The sequence below is a fragment of the Apis mellifera genome, linkage group LG7, assembly GCF_003254395.2.
Source record: "Apis mellifera strain DH4 linkage group LG7, Amel_HAv3.1, whole genome shotgun sequence".
Taxonomy (NCBI): Eukaryota; Metazoa; Arthropoda; class Insecta; order Hymenoptera; family Apidae; genus Apis; species Apis mellifera.
Genome location: NC_037644.1, coordinates 5,259,851 through 5,283,571, shown reverse-complemented (window position 1 = coordinate 5,283,571; position 23,721 = coordinate 5,259,851). Strand labels below are relative to the sequence as shown.

The 23,721-nt window shown below is 18.1% G+C and overlaps 2 protein-coding genes across 2 annotated transcripts in view; both read right to left on the bottom strand.

The window, feature by feature from the left end:
* Nucleotides 1-3,556: 3,556 nt before the first annotated feature.
* LOC412552 (CCR4-NOT transcription complex subunit 6-like) overlaps nt 3,557-23,721 on the bottom strand; it is a 91,783-nt gene continuing 71,618 nt past the window's right edge. The window contains exons 3-8 of the mRNA XM_026441708.1: nt 15,392-15,704; nt 10,749-10,900; nt 5,607-5,837; nt 4,642-4,819; nt 4,403-4,542; nt 3,557-4,282 (exon numbers count right to left, since the gene is read on the bottom strand). Of these exons, the coding sequence (XP_026297493.1) occupies nt 4,206-4,282; nt 4,403-4,542; nt 4,642-4,819; nt 5,607-5,837; nt 10,749-10,900; nt 15,392-15,704 (1,091 nt within the window). The 3' untranslated portion in view covers nt 3,557-4,205. The remainder of the gene's footprint in view (nt 4,283-4,402; nt 4,543-4,641; nt 4,820-5,606; nt 5,838-10,748; nt 10,901-15,391; nt 15,705-23,721) is intronic.
* LOC102654121 (protein YIPF5) lies at nt 8,069-9,130 on the bottom strand. The gene is made up of 2 exons (XM_006564147.3): nt 8,806-9,130; nt 8,069-8,693 (listed from the first exon to the last, which is right to left on the bottom strand). Exons 1-2 carry the CDS (start codon nt 8,993-8,995, stop codon nt 8,134-8,136), a joined length of 750 nt encoding a protein of 249 aa, XP_006564210.1. The 5' UTR covers nt 8,996-9,130; the 3' UTR covers nt 8,069-8,133.

The window sequence follows — 23,721 nt, the reverse complement described above, 5'->3', positions numbered from 1 at the left end:
TATATTATAATTATTTTATTATTTTTCATCTTATTATTCAATGTTTTTTTAATTAATTCTAAATATTCATAACAATTTGAAATATTTTTTTTTGTTGCAAAATTTATAAAGAAGTAATACATTCTACACAGTGAAATTTTGTTCTAATATAATGAGTATTAATTAAAATCTTAAATATGTTAAAAAATATAATATCTTAAAATAAAATTAATATGTTATTATTTATATTTTTTATGAATATGGAATGTAAAATGTATGAAAAATGCTACAATTACTGTATAAGTATAAAATGATTAATTTTTTTTATTAATAGCAAAATAATTTTTAATTTATATAATTATTTAACTCATTATGTTTTATAAATATACATTCTTTGTGATCAATACACAATATTTTTTACGGAAAAAAATTAAACATTAAAAATAATTGAATATTAGTTAAAACAAAATTTCACAGATTTATATTATTAAATGAATTGAAAGAAATGAGTTATATTATATTTTATGGAAAAAAAAAGAATTGTATGTTTAAATTTTTATCTATTAAAAATAAATTTTTTATCTATTTAAAAGTTTAATTCTATCTAAGTACTCAATTTATTGTCATACTTACATAATCATCTCATTTTATAAATTATTTATTTATTTTTATCAATTTCTATTTCATCAATTCTATAAATACAAATATAAACAAATATTAACTAAATTCTAAAGGATTATGTATTGAAATAATCTAATTTTAATACATCACTATTTGACTAGAGTTGTACACTTTTTATTTTAACAGGAGAGACTTTTGTTTGATATTAATGTTTTTATATATATTAAAATGAAATATTGTAAAATAATTTTAATCAAATTAATACAAATGTTTATTAACTGTTTCAAATTTTAAACTCCTTATATATTTTTTTATCACATGTATCAATTATTAATATTATTATAAACATTATTAACTAAATTATAAACATTATATTTTTATATATATATAAATATATATATCATATATCAGTAATTACAATTTATTAAACATGAATATAATATTTTTAAAAAATTGCTAATATTTATAATATATAAAATATGACATCATATAAATTTTTTTTTGTAATATCATTAGAGAGTAATTTACATTTTATGAATATTGTTGAAATAAAAATGAATTATTAAATTTTTATAAAAGAATTCATCGAACTATTTAAAATGTATTGAAGATTTTTGTAAGATTACTGCTTTTTATATTGAATAAAACTATACTTTTAAAATAATAAATGACATTATGCTTATTTTTTAAATTGTAGTTCATATTATAATTTATATGAATATATATCAGCAAAAATAGTATTATTATTTTGAAGAACTTTGATTCTCAATTTGTTACACAATTGTTTAACAAATTATATTGATTTGAATTATATAAATTTTGTAATTAATTATACAATTATATATAATTTGCTATGAATTAGTTAATAAAATATTTATACTTAATTTTTTAATATTCTTTTTTATTTTTTATATATTAATTTAAATTAATTTATATTGCATATCATTCATTTATATTGAATAACAAATATCTTAAGAACCAAAGTATTTCAATTAAAGTACATGGAATATAAGAAATTAAAATATGATTAATTATAAATCTTTCTGAGCTTTTATTTAACACAGCTATTTTGAATACTATGGCATAGGCTTTATGTTAGCCAAAATGCATGAAAATATGTTGTGTTTCATTCATCATCTAATGCTTTCACCATCATTAAAAGAAATATTACATATCTATTTTATTAATATTTTAAATAAATTATTAATTTTTCTGTTTTATTTTAATAATTTTATAATAAAATATAATTGTTTATTTATGAATTAAAATATTAATTAAATATCAATTAACTTTATATAAAAGTATATCTTGAAATTTAAATTTTATATTTAAAAATTATATGCAGAAATTTTAAAAAATACCTATATATATAAACATGTTATATATATATATGTGAAAACAGTAAAATAATAGTTTAAAATAAAATATTTTGAATATTATGCTTTTAAGAAGAATCTATTTTTGAAAATATTAAATATCATAAAAAATATCATATTGATTTTCTTTCGCATAAAAGATACAGGTATTTTTTTAATTAAAATATAATTATATGATTTAATATTTAATATCATTTGAAAATTAATACGCATTTAAAAAAATTTTATTTTATTACGAAGAATTTTATATTATTTGACAAAAATAGTTTCAGTAATTGTAATGATACATTAGTCGAACAAAAAAATATACAGAGTTTAAAAGTATTGTAGTACTAACATTTAAAAAAAAATTTGTCTTAAAAAAATATTAACATCAGGTATCATTTATCTCATTAATATTAAGGTAAGTTTTAAAAGCAAATTAAATTCAAGACTTTTTTAATAAGAAAATGAAATTGCAGACCTAAAATTATAAATAATTATCCTAAAATATTTTGTGTATGTTTTTCAATTATTATATGTTTATTTGTGAATGCATATACAAATAGAGATTGCCACTTCTATTTTCATTAATTAAAACTATATTGTAATTATCTACTTTATACAACATTTACTACACATGTCTTTGTTAAACTAATTATGTACTACTTGTATAATTCAGTTGATGTTTGAGATTTTTATCCAATATTAATAGAAGATAAGTGACAATTATTATTATGAAAACTATACAATATATCAATAGTGCCGTTTTGTTCATAAGATAGGAACACTAGTTATTATAAATGTTAATAAGTATATAAATACATACAAGTAATCTTAATGAATATGAAATTAATGGTTTTCGTATATATATGCTTTGTTTTTAATGAAAAAATTAAAATTTCATATGTATATTTATAATAATTGATCAATAATTAATTAAAAATAATTTCTATATTTATTTTATAATAATTTTATTTATTACATATAATATTTTAATATGAAAAAATTTTAATTAAATGTCTAATAAAATATTTATAAAATATTTAAAGAAATTTATTTAGGGCAATAAAATTTATTGTAACGTAGTAAATTATATATAGTATATATATGATAAATTATATTCATTATTTATATAAATGACATTGTGTACACTTTCAGTACAGAAACAAATGTTGTATATAAAGTAAAAGAATAAAATTTTACTAGTATTTTTGCATAAATCATATTAAATAAAAATTATAAACGTTTAATTGGTTCATTGTTAATAAAGTAAAACATTATTATATTTATTATATGTATATTATAATGTTTATAAATTAAAGATTTAAAGAAAAAAAATATTGGTTTAATTTTATATACATTTAAAGAAAAAATATGAAGTATATGAAGTAACAAAAGAAAATACAAATTTTGCTATAAATTTGCATTAAATACAACTGAATTAACAAGTAGTAAATTAGTATTGTTATTTATATTAATAACTGGAACTGAATATCTAATGAGTAAATGTCAACTGATTTTCAGAATACTATGAATGATGAACATCATTATATTATTATACTTACAAATACACTCGCTACAATATTATCTATTTCCTTATATAACATTATCATTCTCAATATACGTGGCCAATAAGAACAGATTTGTACTTGCATTGAAATTGTTAAGTTAACTCCAATCACTTCGCACAGCCCAGTATAGTGTTTTCATATTTTTTGTTTTTGTTTTGTTTAAAAATACAATTTCTCATTGGATGGCAGCATTCTTATCAAAAAGTTGGCTTGGAGAATGTTGTAATGACATTTAGGAAGAGATTAAGGACTTTCTAGTAGATACTAATTTGTTAATAAATATGTGAAATTGTTCCAATTGTTAATGTGAATATCACAGAGGCTTGATCGGAATATAGTTTTGTAGGAAAATAGGTATCTACATTATGATAATAGTAAAGATTAAAATACTCTTAATATGGGAAAGTTCTTAAAAATGCAATACACTATACATGGGCTAAACGCATTACAACACACCTCCCTTCACCTGGTCATTAGAATTATGTATTCATCAATATCTAATAACTTGTTGAATGTGCGGTAATATGGAGTATTTGTAACATTCGCTATTGAAGTAACTGTCGACTGCGAGTGATATTGCTAGAGCCAGAAGTAAGAGAAAATGTGATGGGGATTTCTTTTTTATTAATTTTTTAATATTCCCTTATAGTTACTTGGGCCTAGATCGCAGCGGTTGCTACCTGCGTGAAATCAATCCATTGCTTGTTCCTACTGTTGGTGTCATTTCGAGTTCCACTAATAAAGGAAAGTGATCTAAAAAAATGTTAATTTGTAATTATAATAATAAATATTCAATCTTATGATAAGTTATTAGGTGCATTTTATATATAAAATAAACAAAATTTTTTTCATTATTTATGAAAAAAATCTTACCAGATGGAACATGTGGATGTGGACAACCAACTACTTTATGTTCTTTAAACCAATCTGCACTTAAAGGACCTAAAAGTCCTAATGGTACCATGCTTTGTTTCGAATAGAAAATGTAATCTATTATACCTTTGAATTCGAATCTATAAAAAAAAAAAATGAAAAAAAAAAGAAAAAAATTCTTAACTTTTATTTTATATAAAATGAAAAAAATATATTAACATAATATATAAAAAACTTACGTATAATTAGTATAGGGCATAATATCTTCACTATATGCAGATGCAAGTTTAAAAGAATGAGTAAATTCATTAGGTTTATCGCAACCAGAGATCTTTTGTAAGCATGATTTATAAGCTAAGTCTTTAAAATCACGGTGATCAGCTGCTACTCGTCCCGAAGTAAGAAATTCAATTACACCTAAACAAATTTTTAAATATATAAAAAATACGTACATAAAATATAAATATGAAGAAATATGAGCTATAATAAAAAAAATAATACTAATAAATAATAAAAAAAAATTTCATATTTAGAAATTATATATAGAAATTTTTATATATTTAATATTATTTTTTAATTTGTATATATTTAATATAAAACAAATTAGTAATTATATAAAATAATGTTAATATTGATAAAATTTATTGATATTTAAAACAATACTTAATATATTTATAAAATTTTTCAAATATTAATAATTATATACATAAAATAGGATATCTAAAACAGATTTCTTGAATAAGTCTTTTTATAATAGAAAAAAATATGTCAAATTAATTTATTTTATTTTCAGAAGAATATAATCTCGATAAGTATAATTTTTTTATAAGTGAAGATTTTATAATAGTTATATAGATAAGTTGTATTTTTTTAAAATTTGAATATGTTTTTGGATTTATTTTCTGATAGATTATCTTTAGATCAGTATTATAATTGATATTGAATAACTTATTGTATTTATTTTCTTCGTCTTAAAACATCAGGAGCTATAAATAAAAATATATAGATTCAAAAAATTTAAGAGTCAAATTTAAATTATTTAAAGTATTTTTTCTATTATCGAAGACAATTTTTAATCAAATGATATATTTTAGATGCTCCATATATCAATAATATTAAAAGATAATATATTATAAATATATACACACGTACATACATATATATATATATATTATAAAAAATTAATGAATAGAATATGTTTTACCAGAATCAGGTAAGGAATTGAAATCACCACACAGTAATAATTGAACATTAGAAGAATCAGGCTTGTGACCAGGTCTGAAGGACTGGCCAGCTTGGTCCAAAATGGAACGTAATTCATTACTGAGCATCATTGTTTGTATTAATTTAACGTCACAAAATTCTGGATCCCAATGGATGTGTGCTGTGCAAACTAAAATTGGTTGTTGAACTTGTGCTGGATCAGATGGAAGGCCTGAAAAATATAAAATTATATATTTTTATTTAAAAAATTTATATATTTATATATAAGTAATAGCTGATAATAAATATTTTTTAATACATATAATTAATTATATAATATCACATATTTTAATATTAACATAGTTTGTAATATGATTATTTCAACATTGATTATTTCTTAACATTAGCAAAATTTTAAAAAATTTTAGATATGTACATGATTGAAAAAAAAAATAGATTTTTAGTTATCATTATATATTATATATTTAATATATATTTAATCATTATATTTAATTAGTGATTATAAAGATTCAATAAGAAAAAAAATTATTGATAAAATTCGTCTATCTAAATAAAGATAAAGATCAACTTGTTTCTTCACAGAAACATGTTACAGATTCAATAAAAAAACGGATGATATTAAATAGTAAAAATAAAATTACTGATTCATTGAAATAAATATAGGTATTCTCATGATAAAGCTGTTGAATTGGTTTATACAAGAATCAATGAAATATACATATCAATACATTTTAAGAATTCAATTATATAAATGAATTATTTTAATGAAGGAAAAATTGTTGAAGAAAAAAACAAATAGTACTCTTGTAAGTATACTCTTAAATTTTTGTAATTTTTAAAAAAAGCGGAGTTAATATCAAAAAAATAATAATTTATCAAAAACACTGTATTTTTGGAATTAAATTTTGACTATTCAAAAGAAATGAATATGCTGGTTTGTGAATAATAATAATTTACAAAATTTTTATTCAAATAAAAATCATTTTCAAATTTTATTTTATTTTTAGATTATCCATATAATAATTATACTTATAATAATTATACTTTTATTTTATTTAAAAATAATAGGTAAATTTTATTTATTAGTTATTAAGAATCATAAAAACTTTTTTCAATGTTGATTTTAACAATGTCTACAAATTTAAAATTTTTATACTTTAATTGTTGAAAAGATATACAGTATCTATCATTTTTTTTATTGAAATTAAAAGCAGTTAAAAAATAAATATATAAAAATATAAGAGATTTCATATATGATTTTAATTTGTAATAATGAATTATTCGATTAATTATAAAACAATTAATGTTGTATGTATTAATGATAAAAATCATTATTTCGAACATTTAATTTAATTTTAATAAAATAATATTATTAATATTAATATTTACATTGATCAAATCTAAATTTTTAAATTCAAAGTATTAGTCAATTTTAAATCTGTAGTATATTAGAATATTTTTCTTCTTCTTTAAACAATATAATGAATCTACAATGTAATGAAATGAAAAATATATAGTGTTTACAAAAATATGATTTTGGGAAGAATTTTTCATTTTTATATGAGTTTTCAAATATTAGTACAATGTTCGTTATAAGAAATTTTATGATAGAACAGTAATAGAAATATTTTGAAATATTTTTTTTATGGTTTATTTTTTTTGTGATTTCCTTTTTAAATTAATTTTAGTTACTTATTTTTAAAAGAATAGCGAAAGAAATTATTAAGAAAAATATTCATATGAAACGAAAAAAAAGAATACATTTAAAGATAATTTTAAAATTGAAATGTTAATAATTTTTTGAATATCAAAATTATTGATTTTATTAAATATTGTAATTACATTCTTTTTATTTTTCTATAAAATAAAAAATTTATTATAAAATTATTTATGATTCAAATATTTTTATTATGATAAATATTGAAACATGAATGATCATTAAACAGATATTTTAAAATTTTTATGAACTTAAAGATTAAATTGATAAAAAATATTTTTATATTATATAAATTCCTGAATATAAAAACATTTATCAAAATTAAATCATAAAGTTTAGGTTTTTGTTAATTAATATATCACTTAGACTAATATCTTCTCATATTTTTAAATATTTAATAATAATTATTAATAATGATCAAATAAAATTTATTTTTTTATATAATTTCTTAAGTTTCATATAAAAATCAATATGTTTAAAAACAAATATATAATATAATATAATTTTTGTAAGAATTAATAAAAAACTTAAAATGTGAGATATACATTTTAATTGCATTGTCATTACATATAAATCTATATTTATATATTTATAAGAAATGATAATTAAATAACAATTTTAGTTTCCAATATATACTGATTAATATTTATAATTATTTATATTGTATGATATAATTGATATAATTATAAATTATTTATATGTATACATATTATATTAAATTATATTACGTATATTTTAAAAAATAAGATTTTTTTACATAAAAAGTTCTTAAAAATGAATGAATTTTGTTTTAGAATATTATTATTAATGTAAAAACCCCATAAAGTAGACCACAAGGATAAGCAATGAGTAGTCGCTGATTTTCTTCTCCTGACATAGTTGTAAGAAGTCTAGATGCAGAAAGTGTTGACCAAGCAACAGCAAACATAGAAAGAACTAGACCAATTGTAGCCTGTAAAGTTGTGAAAATACTAAGACCAGCAAGAACTACTTCTGGTAATAAACAATAACCTAATACAGATGCTACAGAAGATAATGTAATATTAGTAGAAGTACTCATTAATGATTGAAGAATATACATAAAAATGCATGAAGTCATTGCTAAACCATAAATATAACCAAAATGTGCTTTTGAACCAGCTAATGTAAGAAATGTAGCAAGTATTAAACAAAATGCTACTGGCCCTGCTAAATCTGAATCTTGAAGTAAATAATTTGCATCATCTATTTGTCCTTTTCTATGAAATGGATTTAATACAGCTAATGTTTTTTGTAATATTCGATCTGGATCTATGCCTAATTCTTCTAAAAGAGGTGGTTCTTCTTCTTCATCTACGAATCCGGTTGATCCTAGAATTTATATATTAAATCTAATAAAAATTATCTAAATAAATGCAATATTTATTTTTTTATGATTGTATGCATTCTAAATTTTTTTTGAAATCATCTTGATAATACCTACCACCAGTATATGCACTTTGTGTAGGATCAAGATAACTTTTTTGCGTGTAAGAAAAATCTCCAGATTGTTGATCATTATATGTTTGAAATTCAAATTGTTGGTTAGGTTGTCCAAAACCAGAAGGATCAAAATTATATTGTCCTTGGGGAGATTGTCCCCAATAATTGTCTGTTCCCGTATAACCAGACATTTGTTTAGTGTTTTAATTTATATAAATCTATTATTTTTTTTCTTAATTTAAACTTGTTTTAATATTCCTTCACCAATCATTCACATACATTAGGTTAATAAGTAATGACAAATAAGTATTAGTTCTTACATGTGTCACACGATGGCGCAACTTAAAATAAGAATAAAAATAAGCGAATAAGAATATGTTAAATCTCTATATTACCAATCCTAAAAAATCAAATTAATATGAATAAATATTTATTTATTAATAATTTTCATTAATAATTATATGTTATTTGAATTTATAACTTTTTTATATTTTTATTTAATTAATTACTTATTTTATTTAATTACTTAAATTATTATATTATAATAGATAAATTATTTTATTTATTTCTTTTTAGATATTTTTTATATTTAATTATTTTATTTTATTATATAATAAAAATTAAATTTATTATATCAATTATATATCAAAGATAAAAATTTATTATTTATTATAAAGATAAATAACATTTTACATACAAGCAAAATTATTTTATGATTACAATAAAGATTAATATTAATATTCAAAATTTAGAATTAAAGAATAATGTAACAAAGAAATGTATTTTATATATAAATATATATATAAATATAAATATATATATATATTTTATACATTTTATTATTATACATTTATAATATATATATAATATATAATATAATATATAATAATATATATAATATAATATAATATATATATATATATATATATATATATATATATATATATAATATGTATATTTAATATGTATATTTTTTTTAATCAACTTATTTTGATATTTAATAAAATATATTATTAATGATATTTAATAAATATATTTTAAATAGAAATGTATAAGCACACCTTTCATATCAATGATATACGCAAAAGAAAATAAATGTGATAAAAAGAAAGAAAAATTAAAAATAATATAAAAATATATTTATTATAAAATAGTATATAAATGTATTTTTTTCTGGATAGATATGTAATGTGTACAAATACATAGCTATTTTATATTATTTTCAGATATTTTCTACTTGCGAGCTAATATGTTTATAAAAAAGTGGATTGTGTGACATGTAGGGGAATGTTTGCTAGATAGCTACCTGATATAGAATTGGCAGCTTAGTATCTGTATGTCATGAGTTATAAGACTTGCTTGAGTGTATCTAGTCTACGAACTTGTGCCACTTCATCTTCTTCAGCCACTTTCAAACATGTTCTTCGATTTACGCTGGCATAAGTATGATTTGCAATTAATTAAGCAATTTCTTCGATATTAAACATATTTACTTATCTATTTTGTTGGTTTTGCAATTTGAACACTTTTATATCATGATCAAAAATGTCATTTAGTATTTAATATATTATTTTCGATTCATTCGAGTTTGAATTATTATGATTTTATAACTATTAAAATAATTATTAAAATAATACAATTGCAATGAATTATAAATTCATTCAATATGAGAATTCATTTATTATTTGAAAAATAGAAAAAATCACAAGAAAATTATTATAAATTATTTTTATAAAAATTAAAAAAATATTAAATTTTTTTCTTTTTCTAATCGAATGGTACAAAGATTTAAGCTATATAGTAATATACAGTAATAAATTTTTTGAAATGACATTTGAGAAGAATAAATTTACTCCTTATTTTTTATAAATAGAAGATATTAATTTTTTGTTATTCGAATTGATTATGTTAATTATTAGAAATAAATTTTATAATATTACTTACCGTTATCCCAAGCAGCCTCCTTGGTCCTAAGCAAGGCAGCCAATCCAATATTATCTTTTGGCATGACTCTATTCAACATATTGTCAGAACCTTCTGCGTTCGCCATTGCCAATTGGTTAAATTCGACTAAATGTTCTTTTATCAGTGTAAATCTGTTAAAAAAACAAAAAAAAAACAAATTTATTAAAAAAATATAAATATGTGAAATTATATTTTTATTAAATATATTTAATATTTTATTAAATATATATAAGCAATGTATAAACAAATATGTATAAACAATAATATATGCTTTTTGATATTTTAGTTAATAAAAATGTTAGTAAATTTAAAAAATAACTTTAAAAAAATTGTTTATTTATTTATTATTCTAATCTAAAAAATATTTACAAAATTTTACATTGGCAAAAATAATTAACAATGAGATTAAGTTGAATCTATGATATATTGTTTTTATACGAATTTTTGATATGATTAATAAGATTGAATTTCGTGTGTGAAAAAAAAAGTTTTGCAATTCGAATACAATAGGCAAACGATTTTCATCAAAATTTATAAGAAGGTATATCATATATATCATGTAGAATATAGATTTTTGCTTTTATTATGTGCAGCACATATTATTGGAAAATATATTTTTTACTGAAACTCTATTACAAGCTATCATTTCTTTTATATCTTTGTGAGAACTCTTAAATAAGATGGAATTAACATTATTCATGATTATTGATATTACATAGATATCAATATTTTTATAAAAGTAGAAATGTACAATGTATAATTTTTTATATAATTATATAATATATTTGTGAAACTTTCTTGAATAATCTATTTTAGAGATCAAAATGAACATAAAAGTTGATATATAAAAATTGATTGATGTTTATTATTAATTAAATTATTAATTAAGTTCTCGGTTATATTGCATTTTATTTTATCTAAAGCAATAAATCACTTATAATTATATTATATTATTACTTATAAATAAGTTAACAAGCTTAACTGAAATTTTTGTACATCAATTTTTAATATTTAATCCTCAAAGTTGACACTCTAAGATGTTCCGTGAATATTAATATTTTTTATATGTATTCTTACTTATATTTATTTAATATTTTTCAAAAAACAAAGATAATTTTCAATTTTTTAGATAAAATATAATTCTTCGATCTATACATTATATTGTACATTGTATTGTACATTGTATACATTGTATATCATGAATAAAATTGTATAAAATTAATATGTATAAAATTAAAGTAACCAAATTCATTCTCGAATTAATCTTCTGTTATTTAATCTCCTTTAATTAAATCTTTGTTGTTAAATGTTGCAACTTTGTTGAAATTTATATAATAGAAGTTATAATGTTATAACGTTATAATATAGATATATAGAGTTGATAGCAAAAACAAATGAATCTTCTTATAAACTTTTCCTTACATTATTTCCAAATAATATACATATATGTATAATAATATATTTTCTTAATTTTATTCTTTAATTAAAATTAAAGCAACAAAATTGGGAATTTTTTTCAATTAAATTTGTTTTTTTAAAAAATATATGTTTTTTATTTTATTTGCAAAAATTTTTATAAAAAATTATTTACAGAATTTTATTATTAAAGTTCAAAGTACTTATATTAATTTTTTCAGATTAAAATATTTAGTTTTGAATAAATGCTAAAAAAATTTTAAGTACGAAAAATAAATATTTTGATGTATTTATCAAAATGAATTCAATACATAATATTCTTAAAACCATTTTAAAGATTATTATAAATAAATAATTCCATCTTTATTAAAATTTCAAACTATATATAATAATTAAAAGTAAACGATTTTTTTTCGTTATTAGATAACAACATTAATGTTATTCATAATGTTATTGAACTACAATAATTAATATTATATTATTTTTTATTTTTAATGTTAATTTAAAAGAAAAAATACTAGTAATTAAAATTTTCATCAATAATAATGCTTAAATATTTATGAATAAAGTTATTTAAATTAATTATAAAATATTATTATAATTATTATAATATTATAATATTTTAATTATTATATTATAATATTATCTTTTTAGATTTTTAGATTGATTAAATGATTATAATAATGAAATTTGAAGTTAATCAAATATTTAAAACGATGATATACATTATGATTATGTATATATGATTATGTATTATATACATAATATGGAAGACATATACGTTTAGATATATCAAACAGAATAGAATAAGTTGTGGCATCAGGAAGAAAGTACGAACTCGTTAAATAACTGTGATCTTTCGTCCTTGCAAAGATTAGATAGTTAGTTATATTGGCATCGCATTCATTATGCGATCAGGATTTTGCGGTGAATTAAGTGTATAAAATGTTTGACAGTTGCAATGGTTGCGTCGGTCTTTAAAGAAACTCTGCTCTTAGAACCTACGCTAGTAGATATAGTACCTTTCGTTGCACGTTAGCCGTTAACAGAGCCCATTTGTGCAACCAGACCATTTCTGTCTCGTATCTTGTTATCCCCTGAGATGCGAGCGAAGATATCTAATATTTTCACCATTCTCCTTACTTTTCTGTCTTGCATTACAAAATTTAGAATGCTTTATAGAGTTAATACTGCCCTACGATATACTTGATATTGGAACTCTATATGAATTCTCAATGAAGATAATTAAAGAGATTGACTAAATCATAGCTAATCTGTTATCTGGGAATTTATCAACTCAACTCGTTCTTTCTTTTTGTTGAAATACGGTACATTGAAAGAATTGTTAATAAATTTTATTTAATGCAGATAAAATAATTTTATTTATAATTTTTTTATAATAGAAAATATATTTCATTATTCAAAGTTGATTATCAAACACGAAAAATATTTCTTAAAATATTCTATCTTAATATAGTATTTCTATAATATTTTATATTAATTATATATATATATATTATTGTTGATGTTAATAAATATAAATAAATGTAAATAGATAAAGTAAATTTTAGATATATGGAATATTAATATGTTTGTGAAATATTTTTAAAAAGTTGGTCCAAAAGTTTATTTGATATACAGAAATATTAATTGATTATTGAAATATTAAAATATTAATTTTAAGTATTTGAAGTTTATGTTATACGAAGCGAGATATAGATAAAATAAAACTTCCATCATATCGATTTAATATGTCTTTGTCTCATTTTATTTAATGCAAATTTTTTTTAAATGAGTTTTAACTTAACTCTAACTTACATCATAATATTTTTACATTAATTTTTCTGTTTACTTTGTCTAGAATCAATCGATAATTTATGAATATATCATTACATTATATATTCATGAATTTTTCAAACATTTATTGAAATATTTATTTCTTTTCGGTTTATCTTTATTTGTATAACTTTTTGATTAGTTGTTTTATTACTAATTAATAAGAATTATGCATTTGATTTTCTCAAAAATGGAATTTCAAATTAAATAAATATAAATAAATCTTTAAATATATCTTAAATGCATACATACGCATACACTCATATAATAAGCACATAAATTATAATTTAAATTAAATGTTTGATAATTTTTCATAAGTGATATAATAGATCAGATTCAGTGTAAAATGATAATGTTCTCAAGATTATCATAAAAATCTCAAAAATAATATGTTATATAATTTAAATATTACTTAATGCATATATAGCATTAATGAAAGAGATGGAATAATTAATAATAATAAAGATATAATACTGCATGTAAAGAATTTTTTCTATTTTAAAAAGAAAATGAATAACGAAAAGAAAATGATTTGTTAGAAGATTGTTTTATAATTTGCTGTATAATTAATATTTGTTATAAAATAAAATTTATAATGATATTTTATATATCATGCAAAGAACATTCCAAATAATAATTAAATAAATATAAATAGTGAAATATATTCAAATTATAATAAAGATAATCGTATATATATATATAAGTATAAATATATTGCATATATAATTTTATGTTACTAAGTTTATAAATTATATTAATTTTAATTATTAATGTTTTTATATTAATCATTTATAATTTTAGTTTGAAAATTAAATATTTCAATTGTATTTAATGAGAGAGGAAGGAAATTGTGCTGTTAATTACTTCAATCTGTTCAAACTATCAAATTACTATTAACTATTTTATAACTGATTCATGACAGAACTGGATAAGATTAAACAAAAAATTAGATTCAGAAAAAAATTATTAAATATAAAAAACATAATATATTATATAAAAAATATCGAGACTAACATGTTATCATTCTATATTTCTGGAGTTCTATTGTTAAAAAAATTTATTAGAATTGATCTTGATTTTAAAATTGAATTAATCAAATAGATATTTAATTAATTTTTATATGCATAAGTTATATTTCTAAGAAAAATTTAAATTAAATAATTATATTTATAAGAATAGTTGGAAATTGATCTTGATTTTAAAATTGAATTAATCAAATAAATATTTAATTAATTTTTATATGCATAAGTTATATTTCTAAGAAAAATTTAAATTAAATAATTATATTTATAAGAATAGTTGGAAAAAATTAGAATTAGAGTTTAATATCATTCAAAAAATGAATTTTTAAATATATATCGTGAACTTACTTAGCTGTCCTATAAAAAATAGCGCAGCCGTCAACGTATTTACGGTCATTTTCCGCCATTGTTTTCGCTCGAGATTTTGGAGAAAAGATCCCATCATAACCATCGTGTTTAAGTTCTGGCAGGAAAAAATTATAGAATTGGTCCGTCTCGACCTCCTGCAAGCTGATTATGTCCGCGGCATAATGCCGTATTTCGTCCAGGATTCCTTTCTTTCGATATTCCCAATCAAGCGCCCAACTTGGACAATAACCGTACATCTGTCTTGTTGCGTATTTGTCACACAGTACATTATAACACATTACTGTGAATATACCTGTAACAAAATACATATATCATATTTATGGATGTGATAGAAGCGTTTAATTTATTTAAAATTAAAATTTAATAAAAACAAACAGAAATATTTATAATTATTAACATTACTAATTTTTAATTTCTTTATTTTTTTTTTAATAAAAATTAAAAAAAAATTATAAAATTTATATATTGTTTATCATATATAATAATACATTTTTTTTTGCTATTATGTTATTAAATTTAGAACGTTATTAAATTTAGAAATCGTTTTTCTTATATAGAATTTCAACATGAATAATTTGTAACGAATTGATAAAAGAATTTTAATAATTTTATTATAAAATATTAATTTTATTTTTAAATTTTGTTTTTTATACTTTTATTAGCCATACTATTCTAATATAATAATTTTTGGATGTAAATATAGTAATTCTTTGTTAATCAGATCAATTAAAAATTATTCTTTAAAATTATATATATGTAATATAATATATATTACATAATATATATTTATGTAATATAATATTTTTTATCTTTGTCAATTCTTAGAATAAATAAAGAATTAAGCGAGAAATTGATATTCTTCAACTTTATAAGATCAATAAAATAAATTTATTATTTTATTAATGAGTATATATATAAATAAGTAGAGAAAGTGCAAGTCAGATTTTATTCAGTATCGACAATTAATATATAATAATTTATATACATATATTTATATACATATATATTATATACATAATATTTATAAATTAAGATATTACATATAAATTTTTACACATTTTATTATTTTCTTTAAAATAAAAAATTTATATAAATATATATAAATATAAATATACATATATATTGTTTAAATATATGTATATTATTTATTTATTAAATTATCTATTTATCTATAAGTACGATTTAAGATTTTTATATTTTGATTTTATAGCTTCATAATAAATTTTTGCTTATTATAAAATATATATATGTATTATATTAATTATTATTTAATTAATTAAAAATAAGAATAATTACTATAAATTTCCTCATGAACTTTGTTAAAATTATTTAATAATTATAAAAATATTTATTCAATAATATATCAAAAATCATTATACCAAAATTAATTATTATTCTTTATTGTATAAATATGATTTGTTTTTATATTTGAAGAAGAGAAAAAAATCTAAATTTTATTCTATTTATCCATTTATTATTAATAGGTAATATTATTAATGGAATCTTAATTTATTAATAAGGTGGAATATTTGATCATAACAATTTCGAATAATTTTAATTTTAATCTGATTAATTAAGGATCAATTGATATTATTTCTAGCTTATTAAATTTAGATATATGTTTATGTTATTTTAAAAGGATGTTAAATGAGATAGTAGATTCTTATGATTTCTGATTAGACATCATTTTAAATGATCAAGATTATGAAATAAAATTTAAAACTTTTTAAATATTTTCTCATAAAAAAATTTCTAATCAAATTAAATCATCGTAATCATATTTTTGATGTTAATTCACATATTAAATTTCATTACTAGAAAATTACTGAAATTAAATATTGAATAAAGAAATATAATTAAATATTAAAGAAAATATAAAAAATTTTAGATATTAACTCAAGAATTAACAATGTTTAAAAATTTTTCTTAGAATTTAATATTTAGTTATATATTAGAATAGTTAATGACAAGATAAATGCATAAAATTATCAATAATTTTAAAATAATTATTTAAGACATTATTATATTTAAGATATTTTAAGGAATTTAGAAAATGGTTTAGAAAAATGAATTTAAAAAAAGTAGTATATAATCAATGTCTTAAGTAATATTTTAACGCGAATCCAATGTTATTTCAATTTAAAGAGCATAATTACTTACGATATATATCTTGAGTTAATGTTGTATCTTTGTTTTCCTTTAGATAGTCTTTATCCATATTACAAATAATGTATATAGACAATAATATATATAAGACAGAACTTATCTTAATGTTCAAAAAAGATAAGATCTCAGAAAATGTAGCGAAAAAGAATATTTCTCTATAGCTATTTTCTAGATTTTTTTTTGTATCATATCATAATCTAATTTTGAAAATGATTAAATTTAAGATACATAAAAAATAAAAAAGTGCATTTTAGAGATATCTATTAAAAAAATTAATTTTTCAAATTTTTTAATATAAAACTAAATTTTAATTTTAAATGATTTTTTAATCATTATGATTTTAGAATTTTTAAAAATTTGAAAGAAACCACAAATAGGAGTTATTAATCTGCCATGGATTTTTATAAAATTTATCATTTTAAATATATTCAAAATATTTAAGAAACTGAATATTAAAATCAATATTAAATAATTATATTAAATAATTTTCAATAGTGAAAATTTCTTATTTAATATGAATAAATTGAACAAGAGAAAACAATAAAAATAAAGAATACTTAAATTATTCCAATTAAAATTTTAAAAATTAAAATATTTATTAAAAGAAAAGATATATTTTTATATTATCTATTATATCATTATATTATTTAATATGATTACTTTGATTTTTATTATTTACTTTTTGATTTTGTGATGTTATAAATTTATAATCAATATGATATTTTTAATTGTAAAAAATATTGTAAAAAAAAGCATACTATAATAAATGTAATAATTTTAATTCATTATACTTGAGAATATTATGATATATTTATATATTTTAACACAATTAATGAATAGAAATCGTAATAATAATGATTATATAATAATAATATATAATAATATATATAATAATAATGACTAATGCATATTTTATCACAGATATATATGTATAAAAAAAATCATAATAATATAATAAAAATAATATATATATATAATATATAATAGTAATAATTTTTTTTATATATTAAGACCGACCGTTGATATATATAGAAAAATGTTCAAAATCTTGTCTTTTATAACATATTTAGAATCATCGAAGAGGAAAGTTTTTTTGTAATTTCATCGATTTTATTATTATTATATTTATTATATTTATTATTATATTATATTATTATATTATTATATTATTAATATATTTTTATAAAATCACGACGAATTATTAATAAGAAAGATAATTATTTATTTACAATTAAAACATTTTAAACGGCAAAGATTCATATTCTAAAATTGAAGATTTCACACTTTTCGAATATAGAATTCTTATTACTTTTTCTTGTGGATAAAAGAGTCTATCGTACCATTTGTAATTATTTGTAATGGATAGCTCGACAGCCTCTTTTAGCTTTACTCTTGCGGAACAAAACTCGACCGATTAAAGATAAAACTTTTTTTACTGTTGTTCATCACATTGATGCGAGCAGATTCATAAATCAGGAAAACTTTATTATTCCGATATGTTGCAACTATCGATTATATTTTATATAGTTGCAATTGCAACTAGATTATTTTTGATAAAGGAATGCATATATTTTTTGTTTTGAGATTTTAAGTGTCTGTTAGCTAACAAGACATAAATCGTATTATATGTATCTGGTTTTACCGTTCACGTTTGTCTTCAATTCTTATTGTATGTGTTTACTTTTATTTATATCGAGTTGTAATGTAATTTTATGATATCATTAATATATTTTTTTTAAATTTAAGTCTTTGGTATATAAGTAATCATATGCGTGTACGAAAATAAATAAGAAGAAATTAAAATAAATATTTTTTTTTTATATAAAAAATAAATTAATTATTATGTATAAAGTATCATTTATTCTCCTTTTCTTTTAAAAATAATACAATAATATATATTAGAAACTTACATAGTTAGTACATATTCTATCTTGCATTTGTAAAATATTAGATGACTAATAAAATTCAATTTTTTTTAATGGAAAAATGTATATAATTTAATAAAAATGTTTTGTAATATATTTTGAAATATAATATATAAATGCTAGGAAATAATACTCTTATCTTAATACAAATTGTTTTTTAAATATTTAAAAAATGTTGAGTAAAGTATTGAAAATGAATTTTTATGTTACAAAAATTCTTGAATATTTAAGAAATTCAAGTTAAAATAATTAAAATAACAATTTTTTAAAAAAGTTAAATGTTAGATTTGATATTTCCTTGAGTTTATAATATGTTTTAAATAAATATATGTTTATAGTATGTTAAAAATTCTTAATAATGTATACTGTTTTTATTTCTACTTTAAAATTTATCATATTTTTTTTTATTGTTATTTTTTATTCTATATTGATATTTTCATTGGATGGATTGTTTACATAAATTGCATATTACAACTGCAACTGTACGAAACTTGTTATTTTAATTTAATAACTTAAATGCACGAATGAATATTTTTGCAAATATAATTTTTCTTTGTTTCTTTTATTCAAGCATTAAATCATTACATTTTTATTTTTAATATAAAACAAATCAATTTTAGTATGAAATAAATTTTTTATTTTTATTATATATATGCTTTATTATAAAACCATATTGCAATATTATATATAATATTATATTATTATATATATTATTATATATATTATAGATTTAGTTGTTATGTTGTGTTTATATAATATCCATTATATGGATTTAGGCTAATTAATTTTTTCCTATTAAACAGAATAAAATCATATAATATAGATATAGATTTATAATATATTATAATATATAACATATAACAGAATAAAAATATATATATATATAATATATAACAGAATAAAATTATATAATATAGATATAGATACTTATTATAATTAATAATTAATTAAAAAATCTAGCGGTTATTTTAATTACTATAGTATCCTATTTTTTTAAAAGTTAAAGATATAAGATTTTCTAAAAAAAAGCACAAGTTAAATTGTATCTTGATTAAAAAATATTAATTATGCCATTACTTTATAAAAATATGTATATATAAATAACCATTAAGTACTTCATAATTCTACGAGCATTATTGAATATATTTGATGGCTATTTTTAATTTGACAGTTATGATGAACTACTTGTTGAATATGAAGACTATTTGAATATAAAGCAGAATTAAAAGCATGAATAATATGAAAAATACAAAAAAATCATTTTTTGTTTAATTTGTTAAAGTTACGAATTAATATTCTTTACAAATTTTATTTTTTTTCAATAAATTTATTATTTCATTAATAATACAAATTCATTTATTTTAATTTACTTTTTATTATTTGATTGTTTATAGAAATAATGAAATACGCATGTTGAATTATTATTTATTCTGTTTTCAAATTTTTTGATCGTATATTATATATAAATAAATATTTGAAACTATTTTCTTGTTGTATATCAGATCTTTTATTAATGTTTTCGAAATTAATTAAAAATATTAATATCTATATAGTAATTTTATTTAATAAAATTTGCATGAAAAAATTTTCTAAATTAAAGATATTTTAATCTAATTTTTTTCTAAAAAAAAATCTCTTATTGAATATTACATAACATTTTATTGATTTCAAATTTTTGATCGTATGATTATTATTAAAAGTAAAAATTATTTAGCTAAAAATTTTATATTTTACTAAATTGATCTAGCAATATAAATACTTGTAGATATATTTTAAGTATTTTTTTTTTGTAATAATAAATAAATTTTACAGAAAATAAGAAATATTTTTAAATTTCATAATATTGATAATAATTTATATTTATATTTCATTTTACAATCATTTTATTTACTGTGATAAAATATTATGAAATTAAATATAAAATATAAATAATAATATATATATATAATATATATTATATATAAATATTATATTATTATATATAAATATAAATAATATAAAATAAAGTTATATATAGTAAATAAAGTATATAAAGTTCTCTTTGTCAGTAATGAAATCAGATTTAAATAAAAATTCATAAAATTTATAAAAAATAATTCATAAATTCGAAGTAGATGTTGGATTATTCAATTAATGTTTGAATTTTATTATAATAACGATATAGATATATCGATCGTTATCTTGCATAACGAAAGCAAGTATAAAGCAAATATGAAATGATTTGTTAGATTGTGTAAAATACAAATTATTATCTACATAATAAATTGATTTGGATATTTTTAATTTTTATGCTGTAATTTAAAATAATTTACTTATCGAAATAATATTTCTAAATATAAATAAATATAAAAATAAAATAAATATAAATTAATATAAAATAAATATAAAAATATAAATTATTATAAATATCGAATTAAAATTTTGAAAATAAATATAAATTGTTTGTGGATGCAAATAATTTTGAAGATCTTATATAAAAACATTATTTTATATTGTAATATAAATATATTATATTGTAATATTTAACGCTTATATGAAATCTCATCTTTAGGCTTTTGAACAATGACTTATATATAAATTGAAAAAAGAATGATGATTTTAAAAATTGAATGTATATTTATATGAATTTTTGATTAAATATGTTCAAATTATACATATATTTCCATCAACTTTTTGTTTTAATATCTTAATGATTATTTCGAACATGATGAAATTTCTAACCTTGTTATTTATATTGTTGTTATTTATATTCAGTTCTCATTTATTTTTCATTTGTTTATCTTTTTTACAAATAGACAACACTTTATTTTTGGCATTCAATTTTTATCATGAGACATCGTCATGAATATATTAAAAATTCGAATATATTAATAAAAAAAAACTTTAAGGGAGAATAAAAACAGATTGAAATTTTATATTTAAGAATCGTTTGTAGAAAAATTGAAACATTTTTGTTCATACAGTCTAATACGTTTTATTGAAATTCATAATAATAATAATAAATATAGATTATAATTATTCAAAAATAGATTTCAGTTGCTAAATTATCGACATTGTTTTTATTTCGTATTCGATGAAAAGATTTTATGACGCAATTTGCATATAAATTATGTAGCTGACAATAACAGCGATATAAACTATGAAAATGTTTGTAATTCCATTCATGGTTTAGAAACAGCATTTTCAAGGTCATTGATGCCATAATCTGTCTCAATAGTCATCAAAGCTGTCTCAAAAAATCTGAACAGATTTATTTAATTTACATTCTTAATTTATTAATCTATAATTTTCTATTTGCAAAAAGCCAAGAATGTTATTAAAAAGATTTCTGAAAAATGATTTTTTAAGAAAGAACTAATAAAAAATCTGAATCAAATAAATTAAAAATATTGAATTTAAATTTTACTGAAGTTTTAGATTCGATTTTTCATTGTGTAGTCTTTTTTATCATTCATATTGATAAAACAGATTTTATAATTATATTTTTCAAAAATTATCAAAAAATTTTTTTTATTTATACCATATTTTTGTTAATTACTTATCATATATAAAAAAAATATAAAAAATATTTTATTTTTTAATTATTTATTAATTAAATGAAACAGCATAATATTTCTAACATATTATTATGCAATATTATACAATATTATCCTGTATTTTTAAAATCTCTTATTAAAACTCTCATATAAAACAAAATCTGATATTTTGTTTTTGTTTTGTTTACTCAAAGAATTATTAATAATACATTAGATATCAATAATTTAAAATTACTAATAATTTAATTTCTTGTATTACATATTTATTTAAAAAAACAATAATAATACAATGATAAATACAATAACAAAGTAACAACAATAATAAAGTTATTAGTAAAAGAGAGACTGAATTAATGAGACTGAATTAATCATACTAATTGTAACAAAAATGAAAGTGACAATAGTAATGATTACGCGTATAACAATAATTCTAATAAGAATCTAATTATGCTGTTATAAACATAGGAATGATAATGATCCATAATTACTTTGTCTACCAAAGAATACATGCAACGACTGTTCGTGCACAGTCTATAATGATTATGATTGTCAGGGTCGTCGTGAGAAGTGCAAGAAGTAATTTGCACGGTCCTGCTGGCATAGTCGTTAGTCTCATTCCGCGTTGTTGCACGTACTGACTTATCACGACCAGCAAATTTCAAATAATTCTACGTGTTTCTTC